The sequence below is a fragment of the Coffea arabica genome, chromosome 1e (genome assembly GCF_036785885.1).
Source record: "Coffea arabica cultivar ET-39 chromosome 1e, Coffea Arabica ET-39 HiFi, whole genome shotgun sequence".
NCBI lineage: Eukaryota > Viridiplantae > Streptophyta > Magnoliopsida > Gentianales > Rubiaceae > Coffea > Coffea arabica.
In genome coordinates, this window is record NC_092311.1 from 39333544 (window position 1) to 39359547 (window position 26004).

General features: G+C 34.5%; 3 protein-coding genes across 4 annotated transcripts; 2 read left to right on the plus strand and 1 right to left on the minus strand.

Moving 5' to 3' along the window:
* The first annotated feature begins 1722 nt into the window (after positions 1-1722).
* LOC113703673 (SNF1-related protein kinase regulatory subunit beta-1) lies at positions 1723-9323 on the plus strand. 2 transcript variants are annotated; one of them, XM_072055825.1, is made up of 4 exons: positions 1723-2304; positions 5107-5282; positions 5396-5582; positions 8608-9323. In XM_072055825.1, the coding sequence occupies exons 1-4, from the start codon at positions 2104-2106 to the stop codon at positions 8929-8931; spliced, it is 888 nt and encodes a 295-aa protein (XP_071911926.1). In that variant the 5' UTR covers positions 1723-2103; the 3' UTR covers positions 8932-9323. The 2 variants fall into 2 exon arrangements, with proteins under 2 accessions (XP_071911926.1, XP_027080920.2); XM_027225119.2 differs by having other exon boundaries at positions 1729-2304; positions 5420-5582.
* Positions 9324-13279: 3956 nt separating this feature from the next.
* LOC113703682 (monooxygenase 2) lies at positions 13280-16139 on the plus strand. Its single transcript, XM_027225129.2, has 6 exons — positions 13280-13661; positions 13806-13952; positions 14092-14157; positions 14514-14679; positions 14866-15097; positions 15311-16139. The coding sequence occupies exons 1-6, from the start codon at positions 13588-13590 to the stop codon at positions 15868-15870; spliced, it is 1245 nt and encodes a 414-aa protein (XP_027080930.1). The 5' UTR covers positions 13280-13587; the 3' UTR covers positions 15871-16139.
* Positions 16140-22212: 6073 nt separating this feature from the next.
* On the minus strand, positions 22213-24432 carry LOC113703689 (calmodulin-7). Its single transcript, XM_027225140.2, has 2 exons — positions 24239-24432; positions 22213-22948 (listed from the first exon to the last, which is right to left on the minus strand). Exons 1-2 carry the CDS (start codon positions 24312-24314, stop codon positions 22575-22577), a joined length of 450 nt encoding a protein of 149 aa, XP_027080941.1. The 5' UTR covers positions 24315-24432; the 3' UTR covers positions 22213-22574.
* Positions 24433-26004: the final 1572 nt, after the last annotated feature.

Genomic DNA, 26004 nt, shown 5'->3' on the forward strand with positions numbered 1-26004 from the left:
TTTTGTTATACTGATACTGGATATTTATCTGATCCGCATAAAGCAAGATTTCAGACTGATTATCTATTTACGTATGGAGGTATAGCCATTTCTTGGCGATCTACTAAGCAATCATTAGCTGCCACTTCATCGAATCATGCTGAAATAATAACAATTCATGAGGCTAATCGAGAATGTGTTTGGTTAAGATCAATGATCCACTATATTCGAAAGAGTTGTGGGTTATCCTCCAAAAAAGAAAATTCTCTAACTATATTGTATGAAGATAATGCAGTTTGTACAGCTCAATTGAAAGAAAAATATATTAAAGAAAATAGGACGAAACATATTTCACCAAAATTCTTTTTTACTCATGATTTGTAAAAGAATGGTGAAATTGATGTGCAACAAATCTAATCAGATAATAATTTGACAAATTTATTTACCAAGGCATTGCCGACTGCAACATTTGAGAAATTGGTGAAGAATATTGAAAATTAAAAGATCTCAAATGATGTTTGCATCAGGGGGAGAAATTAATACACAGGAATAGTGTACTCTTTTTCCTTCACTAAGGTTTTTGTCCCAATGGATTTTTTCCTAGTAAGGTTTTAACGAGGCATATTCTTTATGTAATGGACATTCAATGGGGAGTGTTATGAAACAATTAAAAGTATGGATGTCCATTTGTATTTTCAAGAGGATTAATTCATAATTCATTGATTCCAAGAGGATCAATTCATAATTCATTGCTACATTATGTAAAGGAATTACATTGGATGAACGGTTTCAATCCATAAACCCATTCATGTATTGGAAGAACCGTTTCATACACTATTCATGTTCTTGTAGTAATGAGTGTTTAATAGAATTGATGTACCTTTAATTTTGTAGTACCTATATATAGAGGTACCTTGACACCTCTTAGTTGTACTTTTGGTATTAGTTGGAACAATAAGAGCATCATTCTCTATTTCTCTATTTTCTTCTCTAATATTTCAATTCCTATTATAGTAGTTTATTTTATTAATTTTATAACATATTTTAGTGTAGTATAAGGAGAGAATCGAGTTGCATTTTTTCAATCAAATATCGACTCGCAAGTTAACCCAATGCCGTTCTCATATCAATCCATTTTTAATATAAACCATTATGTATCGTGTTTTGCTTAATTCTTTTGGTGTCGTGTTAGAAATTGTCATTCTTACCTAACCAGTACAGCCTACATGCCCGATTCTCATCTATCACAACCAAATCTAGTCGTTATCTTCACTAAAGCAAACCGGATTAGGAATTTCTGTAGCTGCACCATGCAATTTACTACCAAGATGAGGCTGCATTAATTTGGCCATGATCCTGATCGTGCAACTCAAAATCTTAAATTTATTTTTTATCTTTTAAAGAGTTTGAATAATCGGTACTCAGTAACCACCCGTTAAGAAGAAGGGGTCAAATATCAGTCTTTCTGTAAGTATTTTATTAATTTAAGAAAAAAAGTGTCTAATTAATGCTCGTGGCGCTATTAATCTAATTCTATTTATTTATATGATACATTTGGTGTGTTAACAATTCTCGACTGGCAGCCTGTCAAAATTTTTTTTTATTAAATTTCAAATGAATGACAACACAGGCGAGCTACGCCATGTGGGTCGTTGTGCCTTGTACGACTGGATCAAGCAAAGTCATATATACTCACAGTCTCTGCTTTATCCGCCTAGTCCTGCACCGATTTTCCCTATTACTTCAGAAAAGGATGAACTGTCCAGCCTACGATATTGTTCTTATCCAAATCCGACATCTCAGATCCTGCCACGTCATTTACATCTGTCTTCCGTATGACTTGACTTGTTTCCGTTTTCGCCTTTTAAGGAAACATTTCAGTTCCCCCATCTAAACGTCTCAGATCCTTCCCCTTTTTTTTTTATCTTCTACCTTCATCTCCATCTTCCCTTCGTCTTCTGTCTTCGGTGGCAGCTTAAATCTCTGTAAATACCCCCAAATTCAATACCCTTTTGCTTAAACTGCCACCCCTTTTTCCCCATTATTGTCTCGGCGGCAACTAGACATGGACATATAAGAACAGTGTATATATACGCATACGAGTATAGTTAAAAATAGTAAGAAATGGGAAATGCTGGTGGAAGAGAAAATGGTGGTGGTGGGGATGGTGGTTCTGCTGACGGTGGTGGGGGAAGATCGAATGGTGCACGTGACTCGCACGCTGGGACAGCAGCAGATGTTCCACCCGCTGACTTGATGGTTAATTCTCCTCCTCAGAGTCCTCGGCACCTTAGTCCTAATTCGCCTTTGTTGCTCGCCCCTCAGGTGCTGCCCCACTACGTATTTCTTTAGATACATAAGAAATGTGAATACGTATTCGTATGTTTGTAGTTATACGTTTTTATATACGTGTATCAGGGTATGCAGTATGCGTAAAGCAGCAGTAGTAGTACAGTGCTAACGGATCTTGTGTACATGCAACATAAATGATGAACATATTTCTGTGATGCTGTTTTTGCTTTCTAATACCATCTTTGTGATGATACATGTTCGATGTTAAGTGACATGAGAGTAGTTGTACCCACTAACAGAACAAATGTATAGACTTTTGGTTCGAAACTCCCGGAAACATGTAAGAAGTTGTTGTTTTACATTCATTGTTTAAGTTCATGCATTTGTTTTGTTAGTGTTTATATTTGTTATGCTAGTGTATGTATTGTAGAGTACAATTCTAGCTCATGACGATTATAAAGGCGCTTACCCTGCAAAGTGTTAATTGTAAACATGGGGTCAAGTTCTACCTTAGATATTTTTTATCTAGCGGCAACAATATACTCTACTCCTTAGATGAGGTTGGTCACTTGATAGAAGTTAGTTTAGGAACTAGGAAGCTTGTGGAATCTACAAACTAGGAAGCTTGTGGCCTAACTGGTTTGTGGGTTAAAGATTGTATGCTTAATAGTGGCTAATATAAGTAGATAATTATCGAGCATCCTACGTCTTTATGAAAGATTTGCATGTGGCAATTAAGGAATCTTGCCGACCCTTTACTCTTACTTGCTTCTTGCTCCTTCCCCTTCCCCTTACTCCTCATTTTAACTTGAGATATTTCTCAAAACAATTTTAAGTGAACTCACCTATTCCCAAATATATCTCTATTCTCGCTAATTGAAATTTGGGGAACGTGTAGCCTTGTCATAATACCTTTCAGATCAGAGTTATATTGCAGTCAATACTTTTGATTCATGTTTTTATTGTACAAAAACGAGTATACATCTCGTTCCACTTAAATTAGTTAGTAGTGTAAAGAATTGCTTTGGAGTAACTAAATTAAGTTCTCTAGTATATTATCTTTTACTTAGGTAAGTAATGGACTGTACCGGAACACATGCAGTTCTTTAATATTAGAAAGCAGAAAACATCAACAACATCCTGGAATAGAGAAATTTGTGATAAGGGCATAGACAATATACTCATTACAGATTCTTCGGTCTTATTTAATTTTAGGTTATATGGCAAATAAAGTAGATGGGTAATTTCATCTCATAGTGCCTTGGCTGATCAGTTAGCAATCTAGTAACTTATCACCTCCTCCTTTTACTACTTTGAGAGAATGATATGTTGTATTATTTTGGAGCTGCTAACTAGAGTTAACCTATCAAATATATGGCTTTGAACTAGTGTCTTAGGTTAGCTTAGTATGACTTATCACAGCTTTTTAGAGAGAAAAAAATATTATTGTTTTGCATTTTCCTTTTGAAGAATAGATCTAATAATAGCTAGGGATGCTTGCCTATATACCTGAAAATGACAAGAGCTTATTTGAAATTCTTGGGGTGCCTGTGGTTCTATGTTTAGTACTTCTGTTTTCAAATACGATCGGAACTTATGACTGATCTTGACTTGGTTGAAATTTTTAGCTATGAAGCAGGAAATAGATGTCAGTATAATTAATTGCATAAGCATACATGTAGGTTTAGCTTAGTATACTTTAGGTTTAGCTTATATACTTTCTTAAAAAGTTTAAAGCTGTATGAGTAACATCAGCATCAACATTCAATTAACATAGTGCATGACTTTCACGAACAAGTTCTGGTTGGTATTATTGACCTTATGATGTGAAGCACAGTGAGAGAGAGAGAAGTACAGATAGAATGAACAATAGGTATGTTTGTATACTTTGGCTGATTCCTATTGTCAATGCTGAAGGTCAATGTATCCTTAAGTGATAATATTAGATTAAGTATTTTTATGTGCATACAGGGTAGTCTTGATTACAATTTTTGCTTGCGTTAAATTGATTCATGACAAGCATCATTGTATTTAAATTGTCTAATTTCTACACTCCATTAGTTGTATGACCATGTGAATGACCTGTTAAAAATTAAGCAAGGGAAATTAAATGAAAGAGAAAAAAATACATGAATATGGAGTGCTTTTGCTTTCTTTCTATATGCAATTCCAAAGTATCCATCTTATCATCTTAATCTTGATGTGTGAGTTTGAGCACACCTTGTTCATTGAGAGGATCATGAACAAGCTTCTATATAGCTAAATCTGTTTCAATTTTTGGGTTGTACGTGATGAGTGTTTGCTTGTTAAGTCTGTAAGGTTGGAAGAATCTTTGAAATGTATTGGAGTTTGCTTTGTTATTTAACTGTGCGGCAATCTTGATTGAGCCTATAACAAGCCAAGCTCAAGTCTGTGGCTGATTTGCAAACCTAGACAAGCATGAATGCTCTAGATCCAGCTCTTAAAAGTGTTTTGTTTTGAATGTGGACCAAAAGTTTGTGATACAGCTTCTACTTGTGCTTTTGATATTGATAGCACTATATGGGCATTATTATCCTAGCTGATGCTCTTTTAGGTAGCATTAATGTAGCAATATGTTAACACATAAGCATTGTACTTTCATAGCTTCCATAAGTCTTATGCTAAAAAATGAAGTATATATACGCCTGAGAGCCTCCACATAAAAATCTATAGAATGTTTAGTCTGTTGAAATACCTTTAATTTCAAGATCACGAATAAGAGATACTTGAAATGTATATTAATCAATTCCTGTTTCCTAAATTTTGTCTGAATTCATTACTACCTGATCTCTCACTCTTTCCTTATATCCGCAGGTTCCAGTGGTGTCTTTACAAGGTAATGGCCTTTCCTTCTATAATCAATTCCAAAGGATTGAAAATCTTGGAACTATCAATGAACCCTTCGTGCGAGGTATTCCTACTCTCATAACATGGAGCTATGGTGGTAATCATGTGGCTGTGGAAGGATCTTGGGACAACTGGAGGTCAAGGTGAGCTTGTGTAATTGTTATTAATAACTTTATATTCGCATTCTTTTGTAATGCACAATTTGCTTCATTCTGATATGTTTCCTCTTATGTTCTTAATTTCTGATTCTATATAGTAAAATTGGGCAATTAACTTGCAGGAAGACACTTGACAGATCTGGTAAAGATCACACCATTATCTTGGTACTGCCATCAGGAATATACCATTACAAGTTTATTGTTGATGGCAGTGTGAAATATATCCCAAATCTTCCATATGAAGCTGATGGCATGGGGCATGTTTGCAATCTTCTTGATGTTCATGTGAGTGAATTATGTTACAGTTGGCATGTCTCTTTACCATATTATGACCCTGCAGACCAACTAGAAACTTCAAAGTTGAAAGTTGCTTAGGTGTTCTCATGTTCTATTTTTTTTTTCCCTACTCCTTTCTCATCTTATTATGCTCTGTTCTGTTGTCCTTGTGATATAACTACTGGCGGTTCTAGTTATTTGCTTCTGACTATTATTTGAAGTGCCAATAACCCCATTGGATTAGCAATATCAGTTAGACTACCTCTGTAATGATTACTACTTTTGTGTAATTATAATGATTAATATGCAAGCAGGCACAATATGACTAATGTTGACTGTGCAGCACCTTCTGAGTGAATTGTTATTTTGAGGGAAAAAAGCCAAGAAACAAATTCGACTCTATGTCTCCATGCCATAGAGCTACATGGTGAGCCTTTAGGATTGGTTTTCACCATATCAGTTCCATTTCCAACCTTTCTTAGGTCTCTTTTATTTTCCTTTTCATTATTCCTAGATGTTACTTTTTTAAAAAAAAAAAAGTACAAAAATAATTCTACACCTTCGATATTCTTACCATTTCATTCTCAACATGTTTTTTGGTGCAAATTCGAGTCTTTTCTATATGTTTTCTACAAGAAAACCAAGATCTGAAATGTTAAAATCATTTTCTTGAACTAGATAGATGACTTCCTCAGTGCCATGGCATTTTATATGCCTACATGCATCAACAGTTGGCTAGCACTTGATACTATTTGAAAGTGCAAGACCCACAGTTGTTCTATGCATATCTGCATACTTTTTGTTGAATTAAATGGATAATGGATGGAGCAAAAGGTTTTCCTTTCTACAATATAGACTTACAGAACCTTGAATATGATAAATCTCTATGCTTATATGAACTCTTACATTTAACGTGGTTGACCATGTTGAATTTCTTGTTAGAAAATTTATCAAGGATATTTTGTTTATATGGAATATAAAAATGCTGGACTTACAGGACTTACAGGAATTTCTTGAATATTGTTGTTTGCTGGACTTACAGGAAAAATGAAAATTTTAAAAGATGATGCGCTAACTACCAAGTTGTTATTAGAAGAGGTTGCCATAGGGTGCCTTTTTTCCCTCGTGGGATTTTAGAAAATTTTGCAATCTCAAAGAACAGTTTGGTTGAGAGGTGTTTCATTAGTGATGATGTTCTGAGAGAGACTAGGAGACGTCAGAAATGGTGACATGCACATGGGATTAAAAGATGAACAGAGAGGAAAATAACCTTTTAAGTTGAATTTATTTAACAGATTACACAATGGATAAATCCATTTGGCAAATGTGTGTGTGTTTGTATGTGCATGTAATAAGTTGCTATATTTTGACGCCTTAGCCTGTTAAGAAGGGGACAATGGAAATGAAAAGGTTGGACGCCTGATGAGGCAAGTCATATACTTAGGTGGAAATTTATGTAACAAAAGAAATAAGAGAGTAGTAGAAGGGGTAGCAAACCCTTCTATGGAAATGAAGTAGACAATCTGGTATTGCACTTGGCTTATGCTGGGGTTAGCTATATTTTAAAACTTGCATTAGCTTCAGACACAGTTGCTTGATGTAAGACCAATCCAAGATGCATAATGCAAGCATTGAAAGCCATGTTACATAAAATAACTTGTGCTTCTCAAAATACATGTCAAATCTGCCATAATAATAAATATCACGGTATAAAGCTATATATGGAGCAGATAATCAAAACCTAATCTCATTGACTTTTTTGTATAGAGTCGCAATTGAAGAAAACTCCCGGTGATTGAGAAAAATCTAGGCTAGTGCTCATAAATCCATCTATGTATGGTTACAAAGGAAAGCAGGGAATAAAAGGACTTCATTTGTTTGTTAGAAAGACAAATAGATCAAGGGTGTATAAGAATAGCTCCATTTATTGTAGGAACTTAACTTATGACGCGGATTATAATTATTAACCAAGATTTTTGGAAATAGATAGTTGTCAGAGCATTCAAATACTAAGAGTGGGAAGTTAAAAGAATTCATTAAGCAGAGAGGCTCCTGAATTCTTAGTTTGAATTGAAACCCTCTTGGAGCGAGAGGCTTTCAAATGTAGTTATTGGATATTAATTTACAGCGACAAAGTTAGAGTTCCATATTAGAGTATTAGAGCAGTCTATGTAATCCTAGGTGTAAAGTTTGTGTTTGAGAGACTCATGTCTTGAAATTTTTAGTAGGCAATGCAATATAAATTGTACTCCTAACTTTTACTGAAATGACTAACCATCTTATAAAGATGGGAATGAGAAAACACTAGATGAAGCCAATAAAAATATAGAAAGAGCAAAATTAATCTAAGTTTCCAGTTGATAACTGGGCCTTCACTTAAGCTAACCATGATGATACAATCACCAAGTGGTGTATCCATCTGGAAGCTACAATGTGAGATGACAGACGAAAAGAAAATATAAGAAAATGTATGAATTACTAGATTTCAACATGCATTCGCTTCTTGATATGCTGCTGTTGTATATCCGTCAATGGTAAAGTTGGAGGTGTGTATGTTGTATATCCCTTATTTTCTCTCTTTTCATCCGTTTAAAAGTCATATTTAGTTACCAATTAAAATTTTATTATCTCTGACTGCAAGTATTAAATATTACAATGTGTCACAGACTCACAGATAACAACTGATTAGGAAAATTTCTATTGCAGTGCAATTAAACCATTGAATCTGATGCTTCATTAATTGTTCATGAATAATGGGATCATGTTTTGCTGCCCCTATATATCTGTCTTGGTGTTGTATACATTTATGTATCTACCCGTATTTTCTCTTGTATGGTAAGTATACAGTGTCATTTGAGTCTCACATATGTCGATAAGTGGGTGTAGAGGGGGAAGCAAGCAACTTTATGCTTCACCATTCCCAACAAAATGATAGTTCGCTGCTGAATCACTTGTCCTATAATTATGACAAATACTGGCATTCTTCTTGTTTTCCTGGAGATGGCCTAATATTGAGTTTTTCCTATTTCTTTAGGAGGATGTCCCGGAGAACTTCGAAGGTGTGAGGGAGTTTGAAGCGCCACCATCGCCTGACACGAGCTATAGTCATAGTTTTCTTAGTGATGAAGATTTTGCAAAGGAGCCAGTGGAAGTTCCACCTCAACTCCAGCTGACTGTTCTTGATACAGGAAATATAGATGAAGCAGCTTCTTCTTCAACAAAGCCCCAGCATGTGGTGCTTGACCACCTCTTTATTGAAAAAGGATGGGCATCCCAATCAGTTCTTGCTCTTGGTTTGACCCACAGGTTTCAATCCAAATATGTAACTGTTGTTCTATATAAGCCACTGAACAGGTGAGTCCTCATGTTACAATCTACATGCTCAAAAGCAAGGAGGCTCCCTCTCAAAGTTGCTATACAAGGCACTGCTCTTAATATGACTTCTAAGGTTATAGCTGTCGGCGACATGTGCTATGTTGTAAGATATCTTTTAACTTACAGACTTTTGCCACTTATGTAAATATTCAAATATCTGTTTGCATTTAATGTAACTCTAGCCTCTAGGTAATGTCATCAGCGATGTAGTGATATATGAAGAGCAGAATATAAAATTCTAGAAGAAATAGCATAATTACGACATAACTTCAGCTGATGTATGTGCATAGTACAGAGGTTGACTGCCCATGAAATTTGAGGATTTGCTCAAAGCTTCATGTTTGAATGAGAACTGGTCCTGTTTCCTTGTGTGAATTTGGAAACCTTTTTTGGATTTCACTCCTTTTGAACTTCAAAGAGGCTGGCTTTTTTGGGTTGATGGTGCTTTTATTCTGTGTCTTTCTTGTAAGCTAAAGTGAATAGATCTTTTTCAAATGTTCAGCCTGATCTAGACCTCTTTTAGAGGAAGCTCGTTTAGTAGGTCAGTTCATGGTCTGCAGCTGTCTTTCTTCTATTCTGCATTAATAGTTGCTATGGTTAAAACCACCATTCCTTTATACTTCTTTCTTGTCTGTTTTCTTGGAGTTTTTGTTGTGGGAGGGATTGTTTCTTCCCTCCTTCACTGCTTGAGTCACTGCTTGAGTTTTCTTATTTCTGGTGGAAACTGAAAAGAGACTAAAATGCTACTTTCTTTGAAGTTTGTTCTCAGCTTTGAAATAAAATGCTCCTTGCCTTTCTTTTTCTTTTTTTTTTGTTTAAATACTGTTTTTTCATCCATAAATACATGAATTAATGCACTATATGACAAAATAGTTGATCAATAAATGAAAAACTCACAGTTTAAAGTGTAGCATAGGATTTTTTTCGAAAGCATAACTATTTTGTACTAAATCAAACTAATCATTTTCTGAAGTTTTGTAGAAACAATGGTACAGATAAAAGATTCTAAGTGATTATAATTAGAGAGGCAGAAAACAATTAAATTAAACCTCGGAGGGGTAAAGAATAAACCACCGATCGTATTGGGATTTGGGCCTTTAAAATCATTCAAGCCTAGCAATGACTTAATTTGGGCCTTTAATATCATTGGGGCCTTGTTTGGATTTTGATTTTCTACAAAAAAAATTTATACGTTTTCTCATGAACATATTTCTCAATCATTTATTAACCTCACGTACATCAAAATTGTTACAATGCATTTTTTTTATAAAAATTTCTAAAAATAGCAATATTAATTTATTATTTATTAAGCATTCATTTATATTCATAATTTGGCATAATGCTAAAATAGATTTTAAGAACGCTAATGTTGACAAAATTTGATTAATGTCTTAAAACTAAATTGCGGGTAAAAATGCTCCTTGTCCTGCTTCTATTAAATACAAAAATAAAAAGCTCCTCATCATTGTTCTTTTTCTTTTTTTTTGTAACTTTCTCAGTGAGCAGCACATTCTTTGATTGTTATTACGATGAAAGTGTTTTTTATTTTTATCTTTTTGTGTTTTTCTTATCTTAAGACTTTGTTTGGTAGAATAATATTATGGCTGTCAATGGGTCGGATTCCGGTCAAAATTGAAAATTTCGCTCCCAAACCCGTTATAATGTACCAATTTCAGATCCGACCTGTATATCCGACGAGTCTTGTGCTTAGGGTCTTGGAATTGGGTCCGGCAGGTTTCAGATCGAGTCCAGCCTACTCGAATAAATAAAGCCCAACAAAAATAATGTATTTAGAAATATTTATATTATTGTATTTAGAAATATTGTTGTGTTTAAAAATAAGGCCCCAACAAGATTAGAATTTGTTAATTTGATAAAAGAATTATTATTGTATTTAGAAATATTTATATTTTATAATTATTAATGTATTATTCGAGTTCGGGTCGAATACGGGTTGAAATTCTATATTTCATATCCAACCTGCTTTTTTGTGAGAGTAAACAGGTCCGGGTAACAGAATTATTTCTTGATTCGTACTCGGAAAAAAATTATTGAATCCGAGCCGAGTCCAAATCCAAATCCAAATCCGTCCCATTGACGGCCCTAAATAATATGACCTTTTCGGCTTCTAGTAATCAGTGCAAATCTGGCTCGTCCAAGAGAGAGAGTAATGACCGGAACGTCACATTTGGATTAGTTGGGCCTTCTATTAGGTGTTGTATATACTCCATTGGTTTTTTTTTTTTTTTTTTGTCAATTGTCATCCCTACTCCTACTCCTCTATCTACGGGGGAGGCTCAACTGAGCCTATGGGGACAGAACCACCACCGGACCAGACGGGTGCACTACGCACCCGTCTGGATTTGAAGCAGAGCCACAAGAGTGGCATTTTGGTGGGAGGCAAGGGTTCCCCACCAAAGCCTTAAGGGCTTGGTGGTGGCTACCAGCTCTTGCTGGTGGTTGTATATACTCCATTGGTAGATTGATATCAAAATGATCTTTTGTCTCGCAAGTAGAGGTGCCAAAATGGGTGATTTAGGTGAATTTGAACAGATCATAATTGAATAATGGATATAATTGGGTCAATTAATTTTTACATGTTTAATAAATAAGTATAGATATATCCAATTATTCATTTATGAGTTATGACCTGCTTGAAATTCTACTTTTTAATTTTTTTTGCACATTATTTGACAAAAAATAATGACATTTTATTGTGATTAGATTAGTAATTAATTCAAATTTATCTCCTTAATATCCACTAAAAATTGAATTTGAATGTGTAATTATTTTTGAATGGATATAAATGGGTGAGATGAATCAACTCATTATCTACCAATTAAATGAATCTAATTAAATCATCCATTTAAATACATTCAAAGTGTATGTATTGTATATTCAAATCCACGTATTAATAGGCAGGTTTGGTAGGTCAATACAAATGAGTTATAACTGACACCTCTACACGTGAGTAAACAATGATCGCCAATTGAAATTAAAAGGGGGGAAGCATCTGTTACATTTGTGGGGTTTAGATCCTATGAAATTTCAATCACGTTTTCAGTAATAGTTTAATCCGCTCTTAAATGAAAGAAATAATAGGATGAAGCAAGTTGAAACATGATCAAACCATTGGACTTTGGTCTAAGGACTAGGGACAATCTCTTAGAGCTCTCCTGTGCATTAGATCTGAGGTTCAAACTCCACCGGCGCATTACAAGGAAGCGTTGTGCTTCTTTTCTTCCAAAAATTCAGAAAGTGCAATAGTACACTTTTCTGGTTTGAAGATTCACACCCCAACCTTCTTACAAGCACAGTTGGATCCCCTCCTCCTCCTCCAAGTTTGTTTGGATTGTAAGTTATTTGAGATATTTTTACTGTAGCATTTTTTGTGATGTGATGTATGTGAGATAAAAAGGTGTATTGAAAATTGGAATGATGATGTAAGCAAATATATTTGAGAAAATAATCAGCTGTCCAAACAAACATATGTATGCTGAGAAATACGGATTACTTTTTTAAATCAAGATTCCAAAAATTGTTGGTATATTAAATCAAGATTCCAAAAATAGAAATTTTCATATTATTATTTATTTAGCAGTGGGGTCAAGTTAGTTTTATCATATAGGGCGCATACAAATTTGACTGAAGACGTAGTAGTTAGCGCGTGCCCTTGCCGGGGAAATGAATCTGTGCTTGTATAACAATTGTTGGCATATTAAATCAAATTTCAAAAATAGAAAATTTCATATTATTATTTATTTAGCATGGGGTCAAGTTAGTTTTATTATATAGCTAGAAATTGCTATTTTATTAGGTAATTTATCACGGTTATCAAGATTAATTTACCGGATTGTATTATTCTAACAAGTGAAAATTTGAGAATATTGTTATTATGGTATTATTCCTCTTATCCCACACATAAGCATTTTATATGCATGTAAATTGCCTCCTCTCATATATGTGAGGGTGTATGAAATTAATCATCCCACTCTTATGATTCTCTTCGGGTTCTTTAATAATTTTTTATTAATTAACACAAATCTGTTCACTCGGTAAGAACATACTTTACTTTTTCACAAAAGATCGTGTATTCGAATCTCGTTGTCAATGTGAGAGTTATGTTGGTGAACGAGGCCTATAGTTTCAATGACAAATGTCAAACTTACTCAAACTTTTTTTAACCAAAAAAAATAATTCTTGATCAGGCCTCATTGATTGGGAAAAGGTCTAGGATATGGTCAAATGGTGGGCCTATGCCTATCCAATGGACGGAAATAATAATTATATACTAGCAATTATTATCAGTAAAGAATGCTTTCTCCAGTACCAGTGTTCACTTTAAGAATCATCAGGAAGGTTACAACGAAAGAGCATTTCGGAAGAATCTCAGGTGCTTCCTTGCGTTCTCTCCAAGGATGGCGGCTGAGCTGCACCATGCAACTTCATTTTGTTTGCATGTGGCTGCTCCAGTTTCCACCTTCCAGTCAAAGCTTTTTGAAACATATATAAACACGGCATTCTGCAGCATGATTCGTACGTCCTACGTCCTACCTCACCCTTGCCACGCTACATCATTCACAATCGCTAAGCTCTTTGGTTTTTCTTTTTTCTTGGTTAAGCATTTCTTCAACCTGAAATGGAGATGGACAAGGATATTGTGATAGTTGGTGCTGGGATTTCCGGCCTCGCCACATCTTTAGGCCTGCACAGGTAACAAAGCTCTATGTATTACTGTTTGTTAAGGTTTCACAAGTCATGAAAGAATTAATTCTGATATAATCATAGGCCATAGATTGGCTGGCTGGTTCTACACAGAGAACTTCCTTTGAGTTTTTCTTTTGCACCTTGTTTTAGGTATGGATTGCAGAGCTTAGTTTTGGAATCATCAGAGAGTTTAAGAACGACAGGATTTGCTCTTACCCTGTGGACAAATGCGTGGAGATCACTGGATGCTCTGGGTGTTGGAGATTACCTTAGACAGCTTTCTCTGGCATTCCGTGGGTGAGATAAGATAATCGTTGCTCGTATTGCTTGATTTCTGTGGCTGCCTTACATTATTAATTTTCGAAATCAATCACAAAATTCAAGATCGTATGTCAATTATAATCTCATCCCTTTTTCTTCTCTAATGGTGATTCAGGTTTCAAATAGCTAATGTAGATACAGGCCTGCCAAGTGGAGAGGTTATACTTGAAGAAAGTGCATAGTGAGTTATCCTTGAACAACATTACACCTTTTTTGTAATACTTGTATATGCAACAAGAGTAAGATAGCACCACTTCGGTTTGAATTATGCCAGTTAGTTTTTAGTTGTGACAGTGTAATAGCAAGCAAAACAGGTGAATTAATGGAAAAGTTCATAGATCCCATGCTATCATTGGCTAAACATAAATCTAACTGCAGCCTCATCTGCGCTGGTTTATTGTATCCAAGCCCTGTAATGTTTGGCAATGGCTTGAAATTTATGTTTCTCAACTCAAATTCAATCAAATTTGGTGCATGAACTCGCTTTCAAAAGATAGAATTTAGATGTCTAAGGATGTTCTATGCCTCGATTTGCAGCGGAAATTATGAAGCCCGATGTGTCAGAAGAAAAGACTTGCTACAAGCCTTAGCAAAAGAGCTGCCAGAAGGGACTATCAGGTATTCCTCCAAGGTTGTTTCAATTGAGGAATCAGGACATTTAAAGCTGGTGCACCTGGCCGATGGCTGTGTGATCCGGGCTAAGGTAAATGCCATGTTACTTGCATAGAGCGAGCATTCTGCCTTTGTACCTCATCAAAATAGATTTGTAAGCTGGTGGCATAGTTGATTTTTGTCACCTGATAGGCATATTCTATAAATGTAAAGCTGTCTTCTGAATCATCAAAAGAATTTCTGGATATTATGATCTAACCAGTGCATCTAATTTTAGGTCTTGATTGGCTGCGATGGAGTCAATTCAGTTGTGGCGAAGTGGTTAGGTTTTAAGAAACCGATCAGAGTTGGGCGATCAGCAATTAGGGGATATGTGGAGTTTCCGGCTGCCCATGGCTTTAAGCCACAAATCTATGCATATTTTGGAGGTGGGGTTCGCTTTGGATTTGCTCCTTGTGATGACAAAAGCATATATTGGTTTTGCACTTTCAAACCATCCACTGCAACAGGTAAGCAACTCTGGCATCCTAAAATCCTGTAACACCACCTATTTAAACATCATTTGTGTTGAGCAAATCACGAAGTGGAAATGCAATATCAGTCTAATTTTTCTCAAGTGTGCTAGATTTAAAAGGACTTTGCTGGTTCCGCAATTCCTATCTAGTTCATGATAGCTCCACCATTATCGTCGTTTTTGCTTATGTCTTGAAATTTAACGGCAGGGCATGAAAATATGTCAGACAATCCGGTTCTACTAAAGGAATTTGTATTAAGAAAGACAGCCAACGTTCCAAAGGAAGTGTATGGCATTGTTGAAAGAACTGAGCTCGAATCAATCTCCTGTGCTGAGCTAAAAATGAGACTGCCATGGGATGTTTTGATATGGGACTTCGCAAAAAGCAGCATTTGTTTGGTTGGTGATGCCCTTCATCCGATGACCCCAGACCTTGGACAGGGTGGTTCTTCAGCATTAGAAGACTGTATCATGCTTGCCAGATGCATCGGAGAATGTTTTCCGAAGATGACAAGTAGAAATTTTGGAGAGGAAAAGGAAGATGTCAACGTTAAAATGGCAGCATTCAACAAAGGCCTGGAGAACTATGCTAAAGAGAGGAGATGGAGAAGCTTTAGTCTCATTGCTACTGCCTTTGTCGTTGGTTTCATTCAAGAGAGTGACAATAAGTTCATTCGTTTCTTGAGGGAAAGGTTCTTGTCAAAATATACTGTTCCCACTCTGTTGTGGATGGCTGATTTTGATTGTGGAAAACTTAATATTCCTTGAGATGGAGCTGAAGTGCATCCATCCATCCATCCACCTCGAATGTGTTTGAAAAATAAATTAACCAGGTTCTAATAACCTTGCATTAATTTATTTGTTAGTATGTTGGTAGAGGGCCATTTGTATCCTTTCATAGCACCAGAGGCGTACAAGGTGTTAGGATCCGGGGTGATGTGAACACAGAGTCTCTAAGTGTGGAGCTACTTGCTCGTTAAAGGGGCTGTCCAAGTCGTTTGGAAGGAAAAGATTATGGACCAAAATTTTCAGCTCAAGTTTCATTAGTTTAGTCATTAGTTCATTTGTTATTTTGGGTTGAATTTTTAGTTAATAATCGGACCAGCCCTTATGCTTGGATTCATGATCTTAGATTAGGTTTTATGGGCCAAGTTTCAAGATTCATTAGTTGTGTCTTTTGCATTACGATATAAGAAACGATAAAAGATGTTTTTCCTCCGTCAATGGTAGATTATGACCTATTTTCAGAACATCGTTTCTTGAGAGTTGCTCTAGTGACTCTACGAACCTTTCTTGAACATCTAGAATCGTTTAGTGTTCATCGGCTTATCAATCAAGTTCATCATTCTTGATTGTGGCGCCTGCTAACAATTTCTAGAGTTCGCTAATTCGTAAGATTAAGGGTCGAGATAGTATCAAAATTTCAATCATGGGGATTAGAGGGGTCTGGAATAAAAAATTTCTCCAATTCCAAGCCTGTAACAATTGCTATCGATCCAGGGTTTGTTGTTACAATTTTCGTCATCCACAGGATTCGTATCACGGGGTCTCTCTAATTGAAGTTTTGCCCGGTTTCGTGTAATTGAAGTTTTGGTATAAAATGGCACAATTTTTGGTGTAAACATGAATCGTGTCAATCTTTACAACTAATTTACGATTACACTGAAGTTGTAAAAAGTTCATGATAAAAGTTGTAAGAAACAAAACAACCGGACAGAATCAACTGGAGAGACCCCAATCCCCAATTGTTAAGGCTTCTCCGTTCATTTTCCCTGCCCCTTACAACAATTTCTTCTCTAATGTATTCGTCCACTGTAATTTGGCTTAGAGATCAGACTAGTGCTTCTTCGTCCAGTGTAAAACTGAAATTCAAATTATCTTTGATCTAGCTCTTGTCAAACTTCCTTTCTTTTGGAAGTTAATCTCTAGCAATTAACCACTCATCGTACCACAAGGTCCAAAAAACCAGCCCTACATTATTCACTCAAAACATATTTCTCAAAATTGTCTAAACCATAGCATTTGTTTACCACAAACACAATGTAGGATTGTTACTTGACCAAATTAGGCAGGGATTTTGTATATTAACTTCAAAAAAAAAAACATGAAATTTTGCTGTATATAGTGTTAAATAGCCAATACCAAGTGCAACAGGCAAATCCATTTATTCTTGAAGTCAATAATAGGACCATAATAAGGAAGGATTGAGGAAGATTTTAGCACTATTTCACAGCACCACACAAGGAAACCGATCCCATTTACCTCTTCTCCTGCTACCAAAACCAATTCCATTGGTGTTTGAGTAGCTTGCTGGTTGATTCTTTTGCCTTTCCCGCTTCCTGCATTGGCAATTCAATTAGGGTTTATAAGGATATGTATACTACTTATAAAGATGTAGTCATTATGTGGTATGAGTTTTATAATTTCTAATTGCTTCTCTAATATTGTTGTGATGGGACACACAAGGTAAAAAAAAATAAAAAATCAATGAGTAAATCCATTTCAAGTTGCAAAGAATAACTGTTAATCTTGGAATTTTACCTTGGACCAAATCAAGAAAAAGTTTTGAATTGGTTACATCCAAAATCTTTGTCAAAATTGCAGTTAATGTTACTATTTTTAATGTGACAAATGATGGCAAAGTAACATCATAAGTCAATTCATAGATTATTAATAGTAAGTTATTGACAAAATGAATGAAGCTAAGTCGTTCACCTGGCACAAGTCCAACACATGCAACCAAAAGCAAAAATCAAATATCTACGCACAGAACAAGAACATATATACATACATGCGTACATATGTACACATACATATATATATATATATATATATATATATATATATAGAGAGAGAGATAGATACAGATATATACATATATACACACATACACACAATCACACAAAAGAAGTATTCCAAATTATTAGAGAAATATAAATATCGAACAAAAGTGAAGATATATTCTTTATTTAATCAATGCATTAATTTGTAAAACATGCTTTCTTAATATGGCAAGCTTGAGTTAAATAAAAAGATAAGAATAATGTTAATAGAATGTACTGCTAAAACCACAAATATAATATTGAGTTTTAATATATTTCAAAATGTTTTTATTCTAATTTATGGCCAAATTGTACTATCAATCTTTTTTTAATTGCAAATACTATAAAAGTTACGAGCCTAAACAGATAAGAAAAGATTGAACAAGCAACAAAAGTTGAGAAAATTTTTTAAAATCTTTTCCACCACTCAATTACCATTTAGACTTGAGAAAAAAAAAATTTTAAAAGTAGGATAAGAAAAATATAATGTGGTGGTTTGATTATGTGAAGTAAAAAAAAAAATTATTGAAAAATTTATTCACAAAAAATATAAAAATTTTTTTAATAAAAGCAATCTAAACAAGAAATTTCGAGTAAAAAGGCTCATTGTTGTCCCTCTATTATGTAGAAAAATAAAATGCTCCTTGACATCGTTTGTTTATTTTTTTCATTTTCTTTCTTTGTTGTTTAAGTACTTTTGTTTTTTGTCCCTAAATACACCAATTAATATACTGTATGATAGAATAGTTTATTAATAATGAGAAATTCAGTATTTAAAGTCTAATATATAATTTATTTCGTAAGCATCATTATCGTCTACCTAAATCAAAGTATAATCCACCCAAATCTTTCAAAGGCACTCAATAGTCCAATGGATCCATGTCTTGGGCCTTTTATGTGATTTAAGCCTAGTAAAGACCTTTTAATTTATTATATTTTGGTCCCAATAAAAAAAAACTTGATAAAATAGACTAAGCATTCATTTATTATTTCACGTTAGAGGTAAGGGAAAGATTAAATGTGAGTTAAACTCGCAAGCATATATCATAAAAGAATTGTTCTGATACTTACTTTTTGACAAAATAAATGAAAAATATAAGTACTGTATTTCATAAAAATAAAAAGAAAGGTCAACGTCTATTGAAATTTTGGAACATTTTATTCTATTTTCAGAAAATTCAAAAAGTATTACCTTTATTGTAAAACAATAAAATTATTTTGTGAAAAAATAACAGAGTGCTCAAGGACTCAAGGTTAGGAAAAAAAGGTTCTCACTCAATAAAGACATATGGAAACTTCATGAGTGTGCTAGCAATCTAGCAAGGGGTAATTGGTAATAACCCAAAAATTGTAAGGGACAAATTTACAGATTTTTTCACTTGAATACTTGGTGGTCAAGACTAATCCAACTCATATTATTTAAGAAAATTAAAGCATAAAAACATATAATCACACCTTCATACCAGAATAGACTTGGCAAAGTAATAGCAATTCCTACATGCAGTTTTTAGTGAACTTTAGGCATGTTTATACAAGAAAAGCATTTTCTCCATATATTTGTTAGGCTGAGATTCTTTCTTTTCCAATTAAGTTGGTTTTCCTCCATAATCTTCCTTCATTTGCTGTATGCAAGAAAGCATAATTAGAGAATTAACCCTTTAACCTCATCGCAGGCGATCGAACCCTAATTTCTAATTTTAGAGAAAAAAAAGAAAAAATTGAGTGACAAATTTGAAGACCTTTTGTAGAGGAAAATGGTACTCCATTTGATTTACAGAAGATTAACAAATCCTCTTGAGAATAAAGGGCAAAGGTGTGGTGTTAACAAATCCTCTTGAGAATAATTTGAAAGTTCTTTCACCATCATCCAAACAAGAAAACCCACCAAAATTTTGTTCTGAAAGTCAATTTAGTAGATCAAAAGATAGCCAATTGAAAGTAGACACTTGGGGAGGAAAATACCCATTTTGTTCAGCTTTTTCAACTGTCCCTTTTTCACTTTTCTTTCCACGTGTAGGAGAGGAGGACATGAGTCAAAGAAAGCAAGCTTATGCAAGACCATTCTCTTGTTAAAGAATAAAAAAATTTTGGTTTTTACTATGAAATATGGAAATTAATTTTAGTATGTTTGGATAGGAGATTGTTTCGAATAATTTTTTGAAAAAAAATAATGTAACTTTTATATGATATGACATACACCTAAGATTAAAAAGTGATTGAAAATATTTTAAAAAAAAATAGCTACAAACATGTTTATGATACAATCATATAATTTTTTGCAAAAAAAAACATAATACGTTTGAAAATGCTCGAAGAACTACCCCGTTTGGATTGCATTTTTCGGCATTTTTCATGAAAAAAATACTGTAGTGATTTGATGTATGTGAGGGAAAAAGATAATAGAGAAATGTGATCACAGAAAACGACGTAATTTTTTGACAGAAAATAACAATCCAAACAGGGCATGGAAACTCAAATAGATACTTCTTTCTTCCTCTTGTGCGCTGTCACTTCCGTGTGTAAATAGAATACAATAGAATAGAATAGAATTTGTTCCCAATGATCAAATCAATGGTTCTGGAAATCGAAAATTCTTGTTTACTTTTATAGATTCACTTTGACTAAGATTAAAACATCTACCAAAAAGTAATTTTGAACCATATTCTTCCGAATACTCCCTAAACCCGTTTTCTAATCTGACTTACAAAATTATTTCTTAAAGAGTCCACTTATAAAAAACGATTGAAAATCACAATATTTTTAAAGGATAGACAAAAATATGAAATTCCTAAAATCAAAGCAGCAGACCATCTTTTAGTCTATTTCTATCGTTTAAGCCATATTTTCGCTCTATACAGGACTCTCCTTTCTTAAAAGTGCAATCCAAGCAACGCTAAGGTATTAACTTAAAAGGCACTTCCAAAATACGCAATTCCCAATAATATCGTAGCAATTTTGTGAAAATAGGGATTGGCAATTCCGTTTGCGAAAATAGGGATTCGAAATTCCGATAGCATGACCTTCTATAAAATACTCCAAATCACCACACTAATGCGGACGTATTGCAGCAGAAGTTTTTGTTATGCTTGCCTTTTAAGGCTGAGATCACTAATGGTTTTTGTAGTAAAAAACTAAGGTTGTGTTTGGATTGCATTTTCCGTGATTTTTCATGAAAAAATTACTGTAGCAATTAATGTATGTGAGAAAAAAAGATAATAGGAAAATGTGATCACGGAAAACGACGTAATTTTTCGACGAAAACCGGCAATCCAAACAAGGCCTTAAATTTTCACTTTTGTAGATTCACTTGTGTTAAAACATTTATCAAGAAATCTCAGTGTTGAGTTTTGGCCTTTCAAATTTCCCAAAAATAATCATAGAATTTTATGAACATAAACGCTTCGAAATTCCGAGAAGTTGACCCAAAATGTTGATCCAACTTAATGACTTATAGAGATACTAGATTTTATTCCAAACCTTTATAGCTTTGGAAAAAGCTGAAACAATTGGAGGAATAAGGTGAATCCACACCTGTGTATCATATGCCATCTTCAAGTGCAGCATCTACCTCTGCAATTTTTTTCATCTTAAAAGGAGAACCAAATGCTTTACCCCACGGTGGCCCAAAGAATCAGAGAATCCCATGGAAAAAGAAGTCACTTAGCCCGTGAAATGAAGATATGCCATATTGGCCCCAAAGAGATTAGACATTTATGCTCCTTAGCTCAATCCAAAAGCCTTGAGCCAGTGGAGATGACCACTTCATGATAGCTTTTCTTAGATGTCACCACTAGTAAGTCCAATCCGTTCACCCCCTTTTCCCTCTTGTTATCATGTCTTGGAAAACTTCACATTTTAAAAGTGAAAATGGGGATCTTTTGTTTTTTTCAAAATAATTAGATTTATGGTAACAATGGATATGAAAATCTTGCCCCAAAATTTGGATGTGCCAAAAAGGTCCTGACCTTGTTTGCTTTGATAAAGTGAAGTTCACCCTCAAAAGAGATTACAAATCGAACTGAAGATGGGCCCAATAAAGTTGGAAAGAGAACCCAGCTAGCAACTCCAAAGTAGATCCACCACTATCCTATAGCTTCCACAACTTCTTGTCCTGAGCATCATATGCACTCACAGAGGTATTCAAATGCCTTTCTAAAGCATTTTGCCAAAAAAGATGAAAGAACAGTCGATACCCTTATCAAACAATTGCAGGGAGATGATAACCACAAATTTCAATAATTGATTATACCCACAAGACAGAAGTATGAGTTGAATGAGAAAGGAGAACTAAAAAGAAGACGTGTAACTAGAATACATAAACCATCAAATATCAACAAAAATTTGTCACTTGTACGCAAAGAAATCGAATTTCCCCAATTGTTCTAGGTTCATAATCCTAAATGTGGAAAGAAAATACCAGGATTACTGACAACCCAAACGACTAAATCAGGGGAAAAGAGCAACAAGCATATACCGAAGAACAACACTACAAAACAATGCAAACAGGAAAACAAGCACGCACCGCCAATGAAAGCTAATAAATAGTACCAAATGAGCGCGTCCTAACCAGCAGTAGAAATTAAACTGTTTTGCCTTTTTTGGGGGTCTTTTTTAACTGCTTAAAGATTGTAGTTATGGGTTGATCAGTTCTCACTTGGCCATCATGACCTTGACAAACTCCTCGTAGTTGATCTGGCCATCACCATCCACATCAGCTTCGCGGATCATCTCGTCAACCTCCTCATCTGTAAGTTTCTCACCTAGATTTGTCATAACATGACGAAGCTCAGCTGCAGATATGAAACCGTTTTGGTCCTTGTCAAAGACACGGAATGCTTCCTTGAGCTCCTCCTCAGAATCGGTGTCCTTCATCTTGCGAGCCATCAGGTTGAGGAACTCTGGAAAGTCAATGGTACCATTTCCATCAGCATCAACTTCATTGATCATATCCTGGAGCTCAGCCTCGGTTGGGTTTTGTCCCAATGACCTCATAACTGTCCCCAGCTCCTTGGTGGTAATGCAACCTGAAGCAATAATTGACCTTGATCCATTAATTCATACTCCCAATACAGAGACATAAACTCAACCAACATAATACAGCCACAAATATCACATAAGAGAGGAAAAGGAATAGGTATATGAAGCAATTATGCAATGGCTAGGGGGGAAAAAACCACTGATTCCATCCAGTATTCTAGCAAGAATCTTGATTCTACTAAACTCAAATGCTTATCCAAAGCAAATGCCCAGAATCATTCACTTATTGCCAACAAATGAATTTGCACAAGTCAGCATTTGAAACTTATTTACTCATTTTCATCTAAACATAAAGAAAAATCACTTGATACTACAAAGAAAATGTAAACTCGAGGCATAACAAAAACTTTATCTATAATAATGCATAACCTCTCTCTAATCACGTTTTCTCAACCCCTAATTGTCATTTGTCAATACAAAAGCTACAGACTTTAAGATCCTCAGCACAAAGAAAACCTAGCCCAGTTACAAGATTTAAACACACTAATAGGAGGGAAACTAGACATGAATGCTAAAGCAACCTGTCCAGTTACGAATCATCATCTGATCCTTGCTCAGAAGACAGACAACAGGAAGGCCACACAGAGAAAGGTGCAACATCTCTTCAAGCTAAAGCTGCATACGTATTGCACCTCTTTTACTTTTCAACCATGTTCAAGAAGATCTAAATCTAAATCTACTGTGTGAAAAAACTGACGCAGATTGTGTTCCTAATCCTTCTTTCTGTCCTTCCCCTTTCCTTTGATAAATTCACGATACACATATGGCAATTCCAAATCTAAATCCAAGGAATAAAAGCCATTTTATTTCCATTATATTTCATTTCATGGTGAAAATCCCAAATCCAAAATAACATCTTAATAATCATATTAAGCCGAATATTCCAAATTCTCATGAAGATTCCTGACCAATTTTTCATACCAGCAAGAACAAATCAATTAAAAAAGAAAAATCACAACCCAGAAATACACAAGAACATCCCGTCAAAATCGGCTAACGAACTCAAATCTTAAACAACAAAACAAAAGGGCTGAAAAAACAAACCAGAAACAAGAAAAAGATCTAATTATTAGCACAAAATCAGTCACAGATCAAACAAACGAAAGCTGAAACATCCAGCCAAACAAAACAAAACACAATTAGATCAAATTAGATCTGATCAAACCAGGTCAAAATCAAAACTTTAATAAAAAGCCAATCTAGAACAACATAACTAATCATGAATCAGAAACACATAAAACAAATCAAGATGGTCTAAAAGATGGGGGTAATAATACCATCTCCGTCCTTGTCAAAGAGGCTGAAGGCTTCCTTGAACTCAGAGATCTGATCATCAGTCAGCTGATCTGCCATTTTGGTTGATTTTTGCAGATGGGTTTGAGATATTATCCGCTAAAAAGAGAGGAAAAAGAGAGAGATGGGGACGAGGGGGAAGAAATGCAAGGGCTGTCAGCGAACGAGAGTGTGGAAATGGAAATATATAATACTAAATCAAGGTGGGGAATCTTTTATTTTTATTTATTTTTATTTTTTTAATATTTTGTATTTCTTTATTTTTGTCTAACGTGTGAGATTTCCCTTTTGGTTTTCCTTCTTTCTTGTTTTAGTTTTTTCTTTTTGGGTTTTTCTTTTTGTGGGGTACATGAAATTTGAAAAGTAGATAGGGGAAGCATCTTATGCTTTTCTTGCCAATGACTAACAATGATCCATGTAGTTTCCAAGCATCTAGAAAATCATTTTTTCTTTTGTACTTTTTCCTTTTATTATTATATTTTTCTTTTATGCTTTTCTTCTTTTAAATACTTGGTTTAACCATCCAATAATATTTTAAATTTACTTTGCACAAATTGTATGAAAGTGTTCAAAAGGTAGAAATAGAAACCACAACACAAATTTCAAAGAATTGTGAAAAATATGAGAACAAAAATTATCATTTGTACATTAAAAAGAACTCTATCTAATAATCAAGGAAAGGTTTTTAAAGTTCTTTCTATCATCAAGTACACAAGTTCAAATCATGTTCGTGACAATCGAAAAAAAAGGAAGGGATTGGAAGGGTTTGTAATATCAATTGATCACAAGAAAAAATAAGTAAATATATATGGTGACAAGATGACAAACATTAGGATGTTGCATTTGAGGACGAAGAATCATGTAGGTTTAGTCCAAATGTTTAACTGGTGACTCATGCCAAAAATAGTAACACCCAAAGAAAACTAGTTTGTAATTGTAAACTAAGCATACCATAGTGAACAACTGTATATCTTCACGTCATTGCACTTGTAAGCATTTACACCTTAAATTCTATGGCCTTCCTTCAGAAAAAAAATTCTATGGCCTGTGACACCTCAATAAAGCCATTATACCATGTTGTTCGGGGAGATCCCCCTTGGCTTGCTCCTAACCATGCCATGCGCTGATCGATACACGTAGGAGGAGGCAAGACAAAAAACGTATGAAATTTCATATTTTTCCTCGTTAAACATCAGTGAGCTTGACTCTATTCTTAACAAATTCCCTTGATTGGATTGCAATTTTTCGAGCAAAACTTTTATGTTTTTCCTGAATATTCCTTCTAAATAATTTTGGACAGAAAAATTTCAACTGTCATTAAACTATTGTCTGCATCAACTTTTGACCATTAAATAATTTTTCATCACAAATTAACCACTAAACTAATCAATTCACACACTCATGACCATTTCATCGATTGTTGCTCTTAATCTACAATATAGTCAGAATCGTGTTTTGATAATAAAAAAAAAACCTGTGGTGGACAAATATACCTTTACATTTTGATACGTGTTCTGATTATTTTGTAAATTAAAAGTAATAATCGACGAAATGGCCACGAGTGTACTGATAGTTAATTTAGTGATTAATTTATGACAAAAAATTATTTGATGGTAAAAAATCAATGCAGGTAATAGTTTAATGGCTGTTGAGATATTTTGCCCAATAATTTCAAATTATATTTTACCTCACATATATCATATTCTAAAAAAGTGTGACAATAATTTTTCCTGAAAAACTTCCCCAAAAA